This window comes from Juglans regia, chromosome 6 (genome assembly GCF_001411555.2).
Source record: "Juglans regia cultivar Chandler chromosome 6, Walnut 2.0, whole genome shotgun sequence".
Classification (NCBI taxonomy): domain Eukaryota; kingdom Viridiplantae; phylum Streptophyta; class Magnoliopsida; order Fagales; family Juglandaceae; genus Juglans; species Juglans regia.
The window spans coordinates 34,755,289-34,773,243 of record NC_049906.1 but is presented as its reverse complement, the minus strand read 5'-3'; the positions used below and the strand labels follow the sequence as shown (position 1 = coordinate 34,773,243).

Sequence of the window (17,955 nt, the reverse complement as noted above, 5' to 3'; positions counted from 1 at the left end):
GTTAGATCATCACTTAAATTCTCCGTTACCTCATAAAGATCTTGGAGACTTCTCATTCGGGATTGTCTTTCACTAGAACTTCCTTCATAAGAAGATGATGAAGGAGTACTAGGAATTATTGGTGATTGAGGAGGTGTCATTAGTTCTTGTACATCATTTCCTTGATCTTCATCTTCAGGGAAAGGAAAGAAATCATATCTTTCATTTTCTTGATCACTCCAATCCCATGAACCTTCTTCGTCAAATTTCACATCTCTACTTATGACCATCTTCTTAGTGATTGGATTATAAAGCTTGTAGCTTGGATCTTTGATCATAGCCGATGAAGATGTGCTTCTTGCTTTTATCATCAAGCTTGGATCTTTCTTGATCGGGCACATGCACATAGCCAATACTTCCAAAAACTCTCAAATGGAAAACACTTGGCTTCCTTCCACTCCATGCTTCCTGGGGAGTTGAGTTCTCTACACTTCTTGTAGGGAAACGGTTTGATAAGTAAACAGCACAATCAACCGCTTCCGCCCAAAACTCTTTAGGCATCATTTTCGTCTTCAACATGCTTAGAGCCATATTGAGAATCGTTCTGTTCTTTCTTTCAACCACCCCATTTTGTTGAGGTGATCTCGGAACCGTCAAAGCCCGACGAATCCCATGTGCTTCACAAAACTCATTAAATTCATTAGATGTAAATTCACCCCCTCTATCTGATCTCAAAGCCTTAATCTCATAGTCACTTTGTTTCTCAACAAGTGTTTTGAATTTTTTGAAAACACCAAATACTTCAGATTTTTCTTTCAAAAAATATACCCATGTTTTTCTACTGAAGTCATCAATAAAGAGGAGGAAGTATCGATTTTTACCAAATGAAGAAGGCTTGATCGGTCCACAAACATCAGTATGAACAAGTTGGAGCGGCTCACTTGCTTTTGTAAATGATTCTTTTGGAAAGCTCTTCCGGAATTGTTTGCCAACAAGACACCCTTCGCAAAGTTTATCAGAATGATCAATAGGCGGCAAGCCTTTCACCATCTCCTTTTGAGCCAATAACTTCAATCCACCAAAATTCACATGCCCAAGCCTCAAATGCCAAAGCCAAGATGTATCTTTCACACAAGCTTTGAGGCACTTAGCCACATCAGTTTGAATATCAAGCAAAAACATCCTGTTGCTTGTCATGGACACTTTAGCAATCAAATTCTTCTTGTCATCTCTTAGAAAAAGACTACGATTTTTCATTTCAATCTCATAGTCCTTTTCCAAGAGTTGCCCCAAACTCAAAATGTTGCTTTTCATACTTGGAACATAATAAACATTTGACATAAATTGATGACTCCCATTTTTTAACCGAATTAGAATCGTACCTTTCCCTTTGATGGAAACTTTTGACAAATCTCCAAAAGTGACATTCCCACTCACCGATTCGTCAAGCTCCACGAACTTACTTTTGTCTCCGCACATATGATTGCTTGCAGCATTATCAAGATACCACAAATTCGATTTGCTAGTTTCTTCTCCTTTGTAGGCTAGTAGCAAAGTGGGCTCCGCTTCATCATTTTCAACGTGATTCGCCTTCTCTTCAGCATTGCTAGGAGAACTCCAGCATTCCAAAGCATAGTGGCCATACTTTTGACAATTGTAGCATTTGATTTTGGACTTATCATATTGTCTCCCATTCTGCCTTGAGTAATTTCCTCTTCCACGACCTCTTGAGGATTGACCTCTCTCTTCATGGTTGGCGTTTTGATTGCTTTGTCCGCCTCTTCCTCGTCCTCGTCCTCGTCCTCTTCTTCCTCTTCCTTGTCCATGTCCGCTTCCTCTTCCTCGTTGACTTCTATCATGCTCTCCTTCCTTCTCTTTTACAGAGAGCTTTGTGGCGAGAACCTACTCAATAGGTTCTTCCTTCTTCTTCTTGAGTCTCTCTTCATGGGCTTGGAGAGATCCCATGAGTTGATCAACCGTCATCATCTCCAAGTCTTTTGACTCTTCGATAGCCACCACAATATAATCGAACTTTGAATGCAACGAGTGAAGAATCTTCTCAACTACCCGGACATCCTCTAGTTTTTCTCCATATCTCCTCATTTGATTCACAATGGCCAACAATTTTGAAAAATAATCTGCAATCGTCTCAGATTCTTGCATACGAAGGACTTCGAACTCACCTCGTAGCATTTGAAGCCGCACCTTCTTCACTTTATCAACTCCTTGATAGGAGTTTTGTAAGATCTCCCATGCATGCTTGGAAGTTGTGGCATTGGCCACTTTCTCGAACATTGCTTCATCCAAACATTGATGGATGAGCGTGAGAGCTTGTTGGTCCTTCTTCCGCAACTTTTGCAAAGCCTCCTTTTGATTAGAACTCAACGAAGCTTCATCTCTAGGCTCCTCATAGCCTTTCTCTACGATCTCCCATGCATCTTGAGATCCAAGCAAAGCCCTCATTCGAATGCACCAATTCTCATAATTCTCCTTTGTCAAATGCGGAAATTGAAACGGAAACGTCGAGTTAGCCATCTTCAGGATCTAGAAAAGACTAGCTCTGATACCAGTTTGTTGGAAGAGAAAAACTGATATTCTATTCTAGAGGGAAGAGAGGAAAGACTATTTCTGAAATTTCTCTAAGTGAATTACTTCTCAAGTGGCTTACATTGTGCCAATGCATACATGGGTATTTATAGGCTTGTAGATTCACCTAGCATTTACTCTAATACATGAACTTCTCTAGTACATGAATATCCAAGTACATGAATACCCCAAATACATGAATCTCCAAATACATGAATTACTTCTTCCAAGATGAACCTAGACTCTAGTTCATGAATATACTAAAAGACAACTTTATTTAAGTTTATTATTCAACAGAGGGGTGCTTGGATGTGTTGAGGAGAGATAGATTGGAACTCCAGGGGTGTTTATTTCCTGAATATTTGGGGTAGTGGTAGCTTGTTTGGTTGCAGTTGTGGTGGTAATTGAATTTCATGTTGAGTTAATCTATTCCAAACTATTAGGAATAATAATTATGTAAAAACATACCACTTCAAGAATAATTTAAATATCAAATAAAGCTTTAGAAGTACTGAACTCGTACACAAAGAGAAAGAGATAACAATACTTCAACACTAAGCATAGTAGATGACAATTTACTAGCAAGACTAAGTTACCACATTGGTGGAGCCACGAAAATTTTTTAAGAAGAATCAAAACCCAAGTGAAGCTAAGAAGAAGAAACAAATGGTAAGCGCAGAGAGAGAGAGAGAGAGATGAGAGGAGCTCAGACTCTAGATCAAGAACCCATGAGAAATAGAAGTTTATCTTGTTTAACAAAGACTTGAAAACATAATGACTCATCTATTAAAAACCCTAAAGCCATATGAAAGCCAATAAAGAGATGTATACTTGACAAAATGCAGAGCTAGTACCATGGCTTGGACTATTTTTCTAGTTTTGATGTCACCATTATGGTAACCTTCACCCCATTCCAGTACCCTGAAAATATTAATCACAACACATCGCCTTACATAAGCAACAAGAAATATGAAGGAAAACACATGTACCTTGAGTATTTTATGTCAAAAGGTATTGTTTAAGTGAACCACACGTACCCAGGGGCATAATTGCACATGGTTATAAATTGTTTGAATTCCTGGCCAAACAATAACATTCGCCTCTACAAACAGTTTCAAATTTCATTTTCAAATTTTCATTTTACAAATTTTCAACTTTCCTTTTCAAGATATAACCATGTGCCTTAAGCTCATGCGGATGCCTTGTTATCTCACTTTCCTTTCCTATATACCACTTTCAATTACATATTCATGGACTACGTAGTCTAGGTTTCACCAGACTACCTATTGTTGAGCTTGAAAACAATGACTTGCAGCCTGCAGGTACAAGCATCTGTTCTTAACAGATACCCATATGTTACTTAGCATACTTTCATCAATTTCTTCTGCAGAATAACATATTTATACCATCTGTTGCAGAAAAACAAACAATATTTATACCCTCTGTGAAAGTGCCCTTGAAAGAGCCAGCAAACCTTTTTGATGGTTTCCGAGACCGGAATCCAGAATCACGACCTATAATGGATAGAAGCCAGGCAAATGTTGAAATTATGTAATAGCACTTTTGGACACCAAGCAGTTAATATATTATATGAAGGACTCATTCCAAAAACTTCTAGGACTTTATCTCCTAACTAGAAAGCATATATAATTGCTTGAAATTTTCCAGATTGTGCTGTACGTCCTTTCATTTTTTTTGGGTTTGTGATATGCAACTTTGCTATGGCATCGATCTTCTAATTGAACACTGCAAAACAGTTCCTTGGAAGGAATTAAGAAGTTAATATTGACTTTTATAATGGTTCTAATCAGGACTTTTTACAAGTCCTTTAAGAATATAATCCAAGATATATATATATATATATATGTGTGTGTGTGTGTGTGTGTGTGGATTGGGCCTTCCCTAGACCATTACAAATGTTAGTAGTGACAATTCCAACCTGAAGTAAATGACTTAAATTGTGCTGCTTATGATAAATTAATGCTCTAGCTGGTGGGAATTTTAGAGATCTAAAAGATTTAAGAGGGGATTTTAATAATAGAAATTCAGAACAAGAATGTGCATGGTGAATGAGATTCTACGATACATGGGATGAAGTTTTTTCTCTTTACAATAATTTTAATCAAGTGACTCCATTTATAATATTTATTGGTTTTTTTAAATGCAAACTTAGACATAGCTCAAGTCTTCCTCAGATTGTTACATTTAAATGCCTGATCGCACTCATGCAACCTCCTATAGCCAAGTCCTGATCACAAAGTTCTACATGCTATATAGGCTTATAAATAATAATATTCTATTTATAATCATCCTCTCATATATAAGCTATAATATAATTACTCTATTCCTCTCAATTTTTGTAGCAGTTATATTTATAGGCTTATAGCAGATTTTTTTACAACAAAATTCTATTTTCACTTTTTGTTTTATAGCAGATTTGTTTTACATAACAGATGTTTTTCTTAAAGCAAATTTTTGTAAATAGTAATAGATTTGTAATAAAACAGTTTTTTTTTAAACAATTTTTTTAAAGATTTTTTATGAAAAAATTGCATCTCCAAAAATCAGATCGAAATCGGTAAAATCGGAGGTACTGGTTTAGGAGGGTAACCAATGCGTAATCTGTTTTCGAAAATACAAAACATGTACATACCGGTTCGATCCTAAATTTTATCCAAAACTAGACCGGACGGGACTAGTTACACCCATAACGGTCGGACATCTTCTACTTGCCTTCCCCGTTGAGGGTCAACAAGTGGACCAGCCTTCAGGCCGCCTGGCCTGCCTCACAACGAAGTGCGGGTTTAGTCTTTCGACTACTCTACATTACTCTTGAGACAATATCTCCACCAGAGAACGCTGTGTGTTCGCACTCGTACCATAAACCGCTACCAGCGGGTTATTTTCGGGAACGAGCTTTCAGAGTTAAGGTGCTTCTGAGCTCGACAACCACCTGAAGTGGACCCAGTGGGTCGACGGGCTCCCAAACCACTTCGCGCGAGTTACACAAACTTAGTCTAACATTAACCGCAATTCAAATCGGAAAAGGAAAGTTCACCAGCACCATCGAAAACAATGACGTCGGAAGAACAGACGCCTTCATACCTCTACAAGCTCGCATCCTATGCGGTCAGGCCATCTCCTGCAATAGCCAAGCTACATGCTCGCATCCTACGTAGTTGTGTACATCTCCCATCATAGTCAAGCTACATGCTCGAGCACTATGCATCTTATGCTGTCGAGCCAATCTCCTGCAATAGCCGAGCTACAAGCTCGCATCTTACGCAATCAAGCCCACCTCCTGCTTATCTCGCCAGGACAAGCTTCGCGCTCGCACTTCATGTGGTCAAGCCTACCTCTCGCTTACATTGCCATAATATTTTGAAATGAAAATAAAGTAAAAAAAAAAAAAAAAACTATAATATACAACAACAAAAAAAAACCATATTAATTAATTTGTATGTGGTCGCGTTCCTTCTATGACCAACGCATACGCAAGGACAATGCTAAATGAAGTATTGAGTAAACAATCACAAAATGTTTCGTCCGTTGATTTTACTGTTTTTAAGCACAAGTGGCTTTTTCTTCATGAGAAAACGGATCCATAATATGTGGACGTTATTGATTACTTTGTTTTGGGATACATTCTTCTGGTCAATATCATGGTTTCTGGAGTCAATGATATTTCATGGATCAAATTAAGGCTCCAACTATATATAACGATTTCCAGTTAGTCTTAAAAAGCAACCTAATTCTCAATGAAAATGCAACCCCTTGGTCTAAAATTGCCACATCCTTCCTAATAAAATATAGTTAATAAGACAAAAGGTAAAATAATAATAATAATAATAAAACAAAATCCAGAAATAATAAAAACCAAAAACACATTCTGGAACTATATATTTTTTAAAAATAATATTCTATTTATTTTTGAGAATAAATAAATAGTAAAACTTAAGGAGCTTGACGGGGTTAATTACTTGGTGGGTCATCAATTTCGTGAAGGAAAATTAAAATATAAAAATAAAAACAATATGTAATATATAGAGACAATGAATAGTAAAATTCTAAAATCATACTTGATTAGAAAAGATAAAAAAAAGTAAAAGGAAGAACAATATTTCTCTCAGATTCAATACAGCATTAAAGAGTTAAAAAATAGTAACAAGGAATGATTAAGCACATTCACAAGAAGTGGATTGGAAGTACTTGCTGAAGAAGTGTTTGTGGCCACGTTCCTTCTACGACCAACGCACTTTCGCTTTTTGTAAAGAATTAGCTGTCACGCGAGAAGAGGCCCACCACCATGGATGGTTAAACCTTTTACTTTTTGTAAAGCTGTCACGCGTTATTATTATTATTAGAACTGTCACTTTCATTTTAACTTTCTCATCTCCTACACTGTATTCCTGTGTCTTTATTAAGAATTACAATACAATAACTAAATAAAATACAGAAATTAGATTGGATTTTTATTTTTTATTTTCTCATAGCGTATGCAAGTTTATTACTGATATCATCATTTAATTTCAGCACTATGGTTTTGTGTCTAAACAATCATTACTGATGATCTATTTCGACTGATTTTTTTTTTGAACTGTTAAATTTATAAAAGAAATCACATAACTTATAAATTAAAATGACTTGATTTGATATGCTTTAAATTTTTTAAAATGAAATAAAATAAAAGAAACAAGAAAAAACCATATTAATTAATTTTTAAACTTTACTATTACGAGATCTCTACCTAAACTAAACATGTTAATTTTAGTTTGAATTCAATTAAAAATTAAAATAAATAAAAAAAATTTATTTTAATTTATGTAAATGATGGTATATATTTTAAAATAAAATTTTTATTTTAAAATGTCCTAATTTACACCATTAAATAGTTAAAAACAACAACGAATGATTGAGCTCAAGAACTAGAAGGAGACCCAGCACCATGTGTAAAAAAGACGTTGCTGAAGTCAATAGTACGATGGCTTCACGCTTTTTTGTAAGGATATTGGACCCCATAGTATATTTTCTTCATCAATTTCCAGACGTGGGAACAGCATCTGTGCTAAAACAGAGTAAAGTCGATTGCTGTGGGACCAACAAGTAATTTCTCCTTTCTTTAGCCCACTTCATCTCTATAATTATTTATTTGCCATAACTAGCATTGCTCTATAATTCGACCTCTTTGTAAATGGTAATCGCACATACGTATTGAGATCAGCAGGACTTCTAATTCCATGGCCTTTCAATCAGGAGCTTCTTCCTCTTCTTCACCCACTTCATCTCCTCCCATCCGTTCATGTAATCATGATGTATTCTTGAGTTTTAGAGGTGAAGATGTTCGTGGTAACTTTATTTCCCATCTATACAAAGTTTTGGTTCAAAGGGGAATCAATACTTACATTGATAACAATCTTGAAAGAGGAGAGGAGATTTCACCGGTACTTTTCAAAGCTATTGAAGAGTCAATGATTTCTATTATTGTACTCTCTAAAAACTATGCAGAATCTAGATGGTGCTTAGACGAGTTATTGAAGATTCTTGATTGCAAGGAAACAAAAAAACAAATTGTTTTACCAATTTTTTTTCAAGTAGATCCATCAGAAGTACGGCATCAAAATGGGATTTTTGGAAAATCCTTTGATAAACTTGGAGATAAGTTCAAGGATAACGTAAAGATGTTGAAATGGAAGGAAGCTCTGGAAAAAGTATCACATATCTCTGGTTTCTCGTCAGCAAAATTCGGGTAAGTTTTGCCAATATGCACTTTCTCATGTGTATGCACATGCTATATTTGAGATATTTATGAGGAAAATTGAGATAAATATTCCAAGATCTGACATTGGGGAGATATGGTAAAGATAAAATATCATACAAAAGGAAAACAATTTGATATTTATGATTATTTTTGGCATTGAATAGTTATATGCAAAACGTAATCAAATTTTAGAAATCTTTTGTGATTCTGAGATTAAATATCTACTACTACTACTACCAAGAAGTTCCTCCTACATGCAACGCTGTATCCACTTCTTTAAACTTATACAAGGAGTTCCATCATCATCTACGATCCATCTGCAATTAGTTATACTTTACATTCAAAATGACTTCTTTCAACGCATCACTAGAACTCATCTCCTCTACTTCCTCCTCCAATTCCTCTTCTTTACCCTCTCAATAATTTATGTGTATGATATGGTTTGAGAGATAGAGAGAGAACCAGACCAAAGGACCCCAACCGACACAAATTGTTGTCAATAAAGCAGTTTTTTTTTTAAATTTATATATATTAAATTAGTTAATATATAAGTAAGAGTAATTCTACGTAACCGTAAAGTAATCGCTTTAAAAAAGAGTGGAGTCCATTATTAAAAAATTAATTTTTTTAATGTGGGTCTCATATTTTATATTTAAAAAAATATATATTTATATTTTAATGAAAAATAAATATAAAATAAATTTATAAATTAATATAATATAACATAATTATTCAATCTTATTTGTAGTATAAATTATATCAATTTATTAATTTAATTAATATTAATTTAATTATATCAACAACAACTTTTGTTTCCATATATTCTTAATTTGAAAAACAAAGAAATTTGAGATATATTACAAAATTATAACTTTACGCACCAAAATGCAGAAGCCCTCAGTTCATAAAAATTTGTGTTCATATTGATTATGTTTTTCTACGTAATAACATTTTTCAAACTCAAACTGCTGTCTTTTTTATTTTACATCATAAATTAAAAAATCTAATTTATACCATAAGTTAAATTGGTCAAGCGGCACATTCTTCATATATATATATATATATATATATAGTCAAATTAAATTGGAAGGAAGTAAAAGTTTATCTGTACTTTAGAATGCAAATCAATACTTTTTTAAGTTTATGGTATAAATTAAAAATGGTGGTAGTTTTGTGGTGGAAAAGATTATTTTCCTATATTTTATTAACACATAAAAGTCAGGTACTGAAAAAAAGAAAATACTGCAACGATTAAAGAAAACAGGAAACAAAGATTAATGACAGCATACAATGGCTTTAAAGTTTCATTTCTTATTCCTTTTTTTAAGTATTGAGTTTGATAAGAGATTGGAATCCCTACGGCCACTATTATTTCAAAGATAGTACATGTTAGTCCAATCCCTACCACCAATACAAATTTATAAGACTGCATTAATTAGTACGTACTTGACTTATGGTCAACCCATGGGAGGATCGGGATTCAGGTCGACAATTAAGGATCATATGAATATTGTTGTAACTTCTTCGTACCCCTATCAATAATGTCGACATTTATTACATGAGAATAAAATTCATGTGCCTAAATCATGTCCCCATGTCTTTAAAGAAGTGGATGTCAAATTCATGATTTTTCTTTTAATCTTTTTGCATTGGTAGGAACGAATCTGAATGTATTGAGAAGATTGTTCAAGAAGTCTCAAGCAAACTACCAAATCGTACATGCTTGCATGTTGCGAATTATCCGATTGGGTTGGAGTCTCATGTAGAAGGTATTAATATGCTTTTATGTATTGAGTTTATTAATGAGACACGCATGATTGGGATTTTCGGTACTGGAGGAATTGGTAAGACAACTACTGCAAAAGAGGTGTATAACTGCATTGCTGATCAGTTTGAAGGGAGTTGTTTTCTTGTCAATGTTAGCGAAAATTCAAAACCAGATAAGGGCGGTCTCGTGAAGTTGCAAAAGAAAATTCTTTCTGATATCCTAAGAGATCCAAAGGTTGAGGTCGATGATGTTGATCGAGGAATCAATATGATACAGGAGAAACTTTGCTGTAAAAAGGTTCTTTTGGTTCTTGACGATATTGATTGTTTGGACCAGTTAGAAAAACTAAGTGGAAGATCTGATTGGTTTGGATTGGGAAGTCGAATCATCATAACAACAAGAGATAAGCATATACTAGTGCAGCATGATGTTGGTAATTGGATATATCCTATGAATGAAATGGATGCTAAAGACGCTCTTAAGCTCTTTTCCTGGCATGCCTTCAAGCGTGACCAACCGGATAATGATTTCGTGGAACTCACAGAACTTGCACTGCAATATGCTGGTGGCCTTCCTCTCGCTTTGACTGTGGTAGGCTCAAATCTGCGCGGAAGAGATATACCTTTTTGGAGATGCGAATTGGAAAAGTACCAAAGAATTCCGCATAAAAAGATCTATGATATACTCAAAATAAGTTTCGATGGATTAGATGATTTTGAGAAAGATATTTTCCTCGACATTGCATGTTTCTTCAAAGGAGACAAGAGAGAATATGTCACTAAAATACTGGACAGTTGTGGTTTCTTTGCCTATGCCGGTATAAAAAATCTCAATGATAAATGTCTCATAACTATTGATGAACATGACCGACTGATGATGCATGACTTACTAGAAGATATGGGTAAAGAAATTGTCCGACAAGAATCACCCAAAGAACCTGGCAAGCGGAGTAGATTATGGTTTTATGAAGATGTTTTGGAAGTACTTGAAAAAAATAAGGTAAGATTTTCCCTACAAATATAATTCTACTTCCGAGTTTTTATTCTTTCAATTGAAGCTATTGTTAAATTAAAAGAAATGGATCCAGAAATACATATAAATTATTATACAGACACATACGTACCCTTTACATAAAATATTTTCTCAATGTTGTAAATAAAATAATTTTAATGAAGAAGTGCAAATAAAATCATCAAACTATATATCACCATTTTCCCCATTTTTCTAAAAAGGCAAAATGCTATGATTATCTGGCCCTATTTTAGTATTTTAAACTGAGTAATACGTATTAAAAGAAAGAAGTATACATGACTTTGACATTTGAAATCTAAAATAGAAGCACCATATGAAGAAAAATGTGGCTTATGTTTGTTATTTCTTTTTTAATAAATGAAATAGTGATGTACACACGTATTGTAATATATATATATAATCTTAGCTTGTTAAACTTATGTATAGTTCATGAACACTTAAGTAATTAGAGTTAAATTATAGGGATTTTATCTTTGATTTTTAATAAAACACTTGTGCATTCTCACATTAGGGAACAGAGCAAATTGAAGGCATATTGATAAATCTGCTTTGGGAGGGCGGCGACATTTATGACGACTTGCCTTTGGATTACTATGGCATTATTATACGTTTTGGTTCTGAGGTGTTTGCAAAAATGGAAAGACTCAGAATATTAATAGTTAAAATGGACGATCACATGTTTCTCTCTTTTGAGCCAGAATTGAATTATCTCTCTAATGAGTTAAGAGTTCTTGATTTGCCTAACTGCTCTTTGGAGTTTTTGCCATCTTCTTTTCATGGAGAGAAACTCATCGTTTTCAATATCAGTGGTAAAATTAGAGATTTAGGCACAAGATTGCAATCTAAGGTAAGTACTTTTATTTTCAATATATATGATGTCGATCTGTCTTACTTTTAAGGTATGCTACAAATTTCCTTTAATTGTTAATATATTTCCTTTATTTTCTTCTTTTTAAACAGAACTTAACAAGTATGGATCTCAGTTGCTGTTACAACTTGACAAATATATCGGATCTTTCAAGTTGCTCAAATCTACAGAAGTTGATTCTTAGTGGATGTGGAAGTTTAGTTGAGGTTCATGATTCTGTTGGATTTTTGAATAAGCTTGTTGAATTGGATTTTATTAATTGTTTCAACTTAAAGAAGTTGCCAAGAAGCTTCAAGTTGAGATGTTTAGTATTACTTCAACTTAGAGGTTGTAAAAGCCTTGAATACTTTCCTGAGATTGAGTGTAAAATGGAACATTTGAAGTGTGTCGAGATATCAAGCACCGTAATACAAGAGCTACCTCCATCCATTACAAACCTCATTGGGCTCAACATGTTATATTTGCAAGGGTGCGAAAGCCTTGTGCATCTTCCAATAAATATTTTTCAATTGGAACGTCTAAAGGATGTTCAGATCAAAGATTGTCCAAATTTTGTAAATTTAGTAGCAGAGGTGGGGCATAATCGACAATCCATGCCATGTACACAGCCTCCAAAATCAAATAATTCACTTAGGACTTTAAATCTATCTGGTAGTGGTATTGTTAGCCTTTCTCCATGTATCGAAGGATTTGTTGGATTGTCTAAACTTGATTTGAGCTACTGCAGGCAACTTGAAGAAATTCTACACCTTCCACCAAATATAGAAGAGGTACTTGCCAAAAGATGTTCCAGCCTAAAGAATTTCTTACCAGAATCAAATAATTTATTTCGGACATATAATTTATCATCCAGTTTGAAGACTTTAAATCTATCTTTTAGTGGTATTGTTAGCCTTTCTCCATGTATCGAAGGATTTGTTGGATTGTCTAAACTTAATTTGAGTGACTGCAAGCAACTTGAAGAAATTCTACACCTTCCACCAAATATAAAAGAGGTAGATGTTAGAGGATGCGTGTTATTGGAACGCTTTCCTCATGTATCGACAGAATGTTCATTTGGTACACCCGACTTAAAACGGCTAACAAGGATTAACTTATCGGAATGCAATAAAGTGGAAGTGGATGTAGGGAATAATGCGCCAGATCCATTATTGGTTCAGGTATTTATTTGACCTCTAACTTCTTTCTATTTCTTATTTGATAGCTTGTATTTATTAATTTCTAACATATACTAATTGGTTTAATAGGAACACTTTCGGGAGAAAGATTCATTTAGGATTATATATCCAGGAAGTAGGATTCCAGAGTGGTTCAAGTATTGCAAGGAGACTACTTCATTTACTAATTCTATTGAAATAGAAATTGATCATAATGCATCCATGTGTTTTGGGCATCAAATCGTGGCATTAGTTTTGTGTTCTGTTGTGGGATGTTACCCGATGAGATTTGACCAAATTATTATCTCAATAAACGGCCAGTCGATGTTCAATGAATACAATAATGCTATTTCAACGGACCCACATTGTGTATTGCTACAATACAAAGTTGGAAGTTCTATTGATCGGGTATTGTCAAGAAGTTACAGGAAGAACAATATGAGGTTTGAATTTCGAACTATCTCAAACAATGCAATCTTTAAAAGTGTTGGAGTCCATCTAGTATACGGGAATTGAAAGAGATACCGAGATGATGGTGAGCATGACTTGGAACCCGATTTGTTGTACCCACAACAGAAGCGGCAATCTTCAACCATGAGAATTATGGAATTCAATGATGCTAATGATGATTTAATTATTGAAGATTGAAATTTAGAACTTCGACTTGGGTAAGTGATAATAGCTGAATTTGTGCAGAATTTTACTAAATTAAATAAAGCATTATCACAATTATGTAGTCATGTTAATTCTTATATTTTTATTAGTCTTGAAATATTTATTTTTCTTACTTAAGTTTGAACTTTATATTAATGAAGCAATTGAAGTTCAGAAAGGAATCAAAGTTGCAGAAGGAATCAAAGTTGGGAAAGAACTGTAACCATAACAGACTTTAACGGTAACAGACTTGTAGCTTTTACATTCTAATAGCAGTATAATTTTTATTTTTCTTTAGTTTCATTTTAAATATTGCTTTGATATTTATTTATGTTCATTTCTAGAATTTATTTTCATGAATATGTCTAGCTAAATTTTCAACTAAGGTTAAGAATGAAACCTCATTAAAGATTAGTAATATCATTTATGAGATTGATTTTCTCTCCAATTATTGATGCGTTCAACAATTTATTGTTATTGCTTCGTATCAATTGAAAGGGATAAAATTCTTGATATAAATTCAAGTATATTTGGTTGAGAGTCTGATTCATAATTTTGTTAAAAATTACGACTCTTGGTTTTCTCCTCGGGTTTGATAAAAGTCCTCTTAGGTTAGAGCCCTTAATCACTTCTAAAGTGATATTTGGTTGAACAGTAAAGGGATGAAAAAAATAAATGTGTGAAGAAGGAAAGTTGTTTTTTAGTTTTTAGTTTTGTCACAAAAAAAATAATAATAATAAAGGGAGGGAGAGGAATCAATTTGATGAAAGAAAGACTTTGCCGCAACAAGGGATAAACATCTACTAGCCATGCATGATACATATTTGGATCACAATGAAGCTATTCAACTCTTTAGTCAGAATGCCTTCAAAAGTGACAAACCAAATGACAATTTTGGGGAACTCACAAAAGATGCACTAAGCTACGATGAGGGTCTTCCACTCGCTTTAATAGTGGTGGGCTCGGATCTATACAGTAGAGATATATCTTATTGGAAAGTGTATTGAAAAAATACAAAAGAATTCCGGAGGAAAATATTCAAGAAAAATTAAGAATAAGTTACAATGGATTAGAGTCAAATGAGAGAAATATTTTCCTTGATATCGCATGTTTTTTCAGAGGAAAGGATGTAAGATATGTCACTAAAATACTGGATAGTTATGGCTTCTTTCCAAATGCTGGTATCGAAAAGCTTATCGACAAATGCCTCATAGGTATTGATAAGTATGACAGATTGACCATGCATGACTTGTTGCAAGATATGGGTAGAGAAGTTGTTCGACAAGAGTCACCAAGAGAGCTTGGCAGACGTAGTAGGTTATGGTTTCATGAAGATGTTCGTTATGTACTTGAAGAAAATACGGTAAGATTCACTATAAAATGTGCTTTAATTTTTAATTTGTCTTTTTTTTTTTCCTAGTGAACCTATTAGGGGTTTTGTTTTAGAAGAAAATGGAATTAGAAATACAAAGGGACACAGAAACATTAGCTGTATTAAATTGTCGATCTAAAGTAGTGTAAATAAAGATAGATGAATGAAGTTTAAGTTTCTTCATTATAAATTTTTACAAAGTGAAATAGCGATGTATAAATATGTGTGTTCTGATAAGACAAAATACATAATTTTTTGCAATTGTTGAACTATGTAGAACTTCATTCTTTGCTTTTGCCATCACACTTAGGCATTATTTGCTCTTGCTAGGGAACAAAATGGCTTTTCTACTTTGAAAGAATTAGACCTATCGAGTAGTGATATTGTTAGTCTTCCCACATCCATCAAAAGAGTTAATGGATTAAAATAACTTAGGTTGGAGGATTGCAGGCAACTTCAAGAAATTGTAGAGCTTCCACCCAATGTAGAAGAGGTATATGCTAATGGATGCATCTCATTGGAAAGGTTTCCCGAAGTATCAAGAAAGTTTCTATTCAATACTTGCAACTTAAGGGCACTTTGATGGATTGAATTGTTCAGATGCTATAAAATGTTTGTGAATATATGGATTCATGTGGCAAATCTTTTATTCGATGAGGTATCTCTTTCGCCCTCACCCCCCCTGTGTCTCTAATGTTTCTTTCTTTTCTTTTTCCTTTTGTTTTATGTGACATATTTGAAACATATTTTTTTAACAGGGACATCTTAATGACTATTTTGGCGGCATTATATTTCCGGGAAGTATGATTCCTGACTGGTTAATCCATTGTAAAGAGGCTTCAAATACTCAATCATGTGAAATAGATATTGATGGGCTTCTATATTGGGGTGAGATTATAGGAATTGTTGTGTATGTTGCTGTTGGACCTATTTTTGCGATCTCTACAGAAACTCCCCTTCATCTTCTTAATGTTGACATCACCTGTAACGGTGTAAGAAAGCTTTGTAAAGAAAGGATACTTCACTCATGGGGTTTAGATCATGAATGGTTGGAGTACTCTGTTCTAGAACCTTTCCAGCTAAAAGGGAAAAGTCTAAATGTTAGGTTTACTTATTATTCAAACTCATTATCCCTTAAACGTTGTGGAGTCCAGTTGGTGCATAAGCATGCAGATAATGCAAAGATCATTCAAATGTGTTCTATGAGCATGATTGCAACTTGGAATCTAACTATTATCCACAACAGAAGAGGCGTTCTACAACCTTGGATATCAAAAATTTGAACTTAGGATACACAACTCGGTGAGTCCCCTACTAAACTAATCAAATCACTCATAGCATTGATCAACCTACCATCCTTTCTTCATTCATCAACCAAATGCTTGTTTTGCTCTAGATTTACTTTCAAATCTCACTCCTAACACTAAAACACACTTGCTAGTTTTCATCACTGAGGAACCTGCAATTATTATTATGTTCCAAAGTTAACAACTCAAGATGGGGGTCGTTAGGACTATATGCAACCATACTTGTGTTGGCAGATTTCCTATACAAGCAACTAATAGCTCAGGTTTAAGTCATGAGTCTAAGTGATTCATGTATCGCGTGTTAATCTCAGTCGTTTACCAATGATGACTTAGAAACCAAGTGTTTTTCTCTTGAGAATAGTCTTCAAATCCTAGGGGGAAATCCAATCTCCAATCTTCACAGTTTTACGGGACACGTTTAAACTCAAAATATACTGAGAAATGTTTTCTCGAAATAAAGCACTCTTGTTAGGGTTATTGATTACTCTATTCACGTATGCATATATGTTTGTCAACAAGTTTCAGGTTACTTGGGATAAAAATTTAATTTGTCTATCTTTCTTAGGATTGCACAACATGCTAACATTTGCTCAGAAACAGACTACTTGGTCTTAGCCAACATGAGGCTGTGAACGCTCATCTAGACAGGTGGCACGACCTTCCTGGATGGAAATTCTGTTATCGGAGATGGATTATAGGATGGATGCACATGTTGTTCCAGTAAGGAGACAGCTCGAAGATATTGCATTTAGACTCAAGAACACATATTCAACTCCAAGATCTGCATAGTGCCTTAAAGGAAAATGCACCATAACCAGCAGAGGATTGATCCTACAAGGCTTGATTCATATTCTATTTCTACCTGCTAACTTTTCATTATGTTTGTATTGTACAGTACTCCTTTTGAGCATGTTTTTGTGTCTGTTATGGAGCTATTATGGAGCCTTGATTCACTTCTAAAGTGATATTTGGTCGAGCTATTATGGAGTTGATGATCTAGAACAGTAAAAGGGATGAAAAAATAAATGTTTGAAGAAGGCTGATTGGTATGCTTAATATAGTCCAGCAATGAAGACTAACTGATTTTCCTTTAAAGAAGCATGATTATGTCATATTACTGGGCGTCATGGGGCATGAGTGCTCAGGGTATGTTTTGAAGTATTGCATGCATATTTATCAAACAAAACCAGATGTGAAAAAAGGTTGTGGAAAAAATTCTTTCACTATTAGCATGTTTAGAACTTCAGTTGCATTATCTCATGGTGACTTGTGAATAAGCATCCATTGACATTCCATGTATCTTAGAGAAAAAAAAATTTTTATGGGAAATTAGTACTCTTTTAAAGGTATTTTTTAGTTTAAGTGAACATAGAATGAACCTACCTCGATTTTTTTTTTTTTTTTTTTTTTTTTGCAATAGCTCAAACCTTCCATTCATTGGATGCTTGTGGAATTTGCAGCGAAGTAATCTCCT

At 34.2% G+C, this 17,955-nt stretch overlaps 2 protein-coding genes across 10 annotated transcripts; one reads left to right on the top strand and one right to left on the bottom strand.

Annotated features, from left to right (window-relative positions):
• Nucleotides 1-1,881: 1,881 nt before the first annotated feature.
• LOC118348678 lies at nucleotides 1,882-2,514 on the bottom strand. Its single transcript, XM_035690778.1, has one exon. It carries the CDS (start codon nucleotides 2,512-2,514, stop codon nucleotides 1,882-1,884), a length of 633 nt encoding a protein of 210 aa, XP_035546671.1.
• Nucleotides 2,515-7,735: 5,221 nt separating this feature from the next.
• Nucleotides 7,736-17,461, top strand: LOC118343762 (disease resistance protein RUN1-like). Of its 9 annotated transcripts, none has more exons than XM_035691005.1 (10): nucleotides 7,736-8,311; nucleotides 9,980-11,090; nucleotides 11,635-11,970; nucleotides 12,084-13,151; nucleotides 13,239-13,816; nucleotides 13,964-14,043; nucleotides 15,017-15,165; nucleotides 15,610-15,832; nucleotides 15,933-16,476; nucleotides 17,047-17,461. In XM_035691005.1, the coding sequence occupies exons 1-5, from the start codon at nucleotides 7,803-7,805 to the stop codon at nucleotides 13,662-13,664; spliced, it is 3,450 nt and encodes a 1,149-aa protein (XP_035546898.1). In that variant the 5' UTR covers nucleotides 7,736-7,802; the 3' UTR covers nucleotides 13,665-13,816; nucleotides 13,964-14,043; nucleotides 15,017-15,165; nucleotides 15,610-15,832; nucleotides 15,933-16,476; nucleotides 17,047-17,461. The 9 variants fall into 9 exon arrangements, with proteins under 9 accessions (XP_035546898.1, XP_035546899.1, XP_035546904.1 ...); XM_035691006.1 differs by having other exon boundaries at nucleotides 14,922-15,165; nucleotides 15,625-15,832; XM_035691011.1 differs by having other exon boundaries at nucleotides 14,922-15,165; nucleotides 15,933-16,062; nucleotides 17,082-17,461.
• The last annotated feature ends 494 nt before the right edge of the window (nucleotides 17,462-17,955 follow it).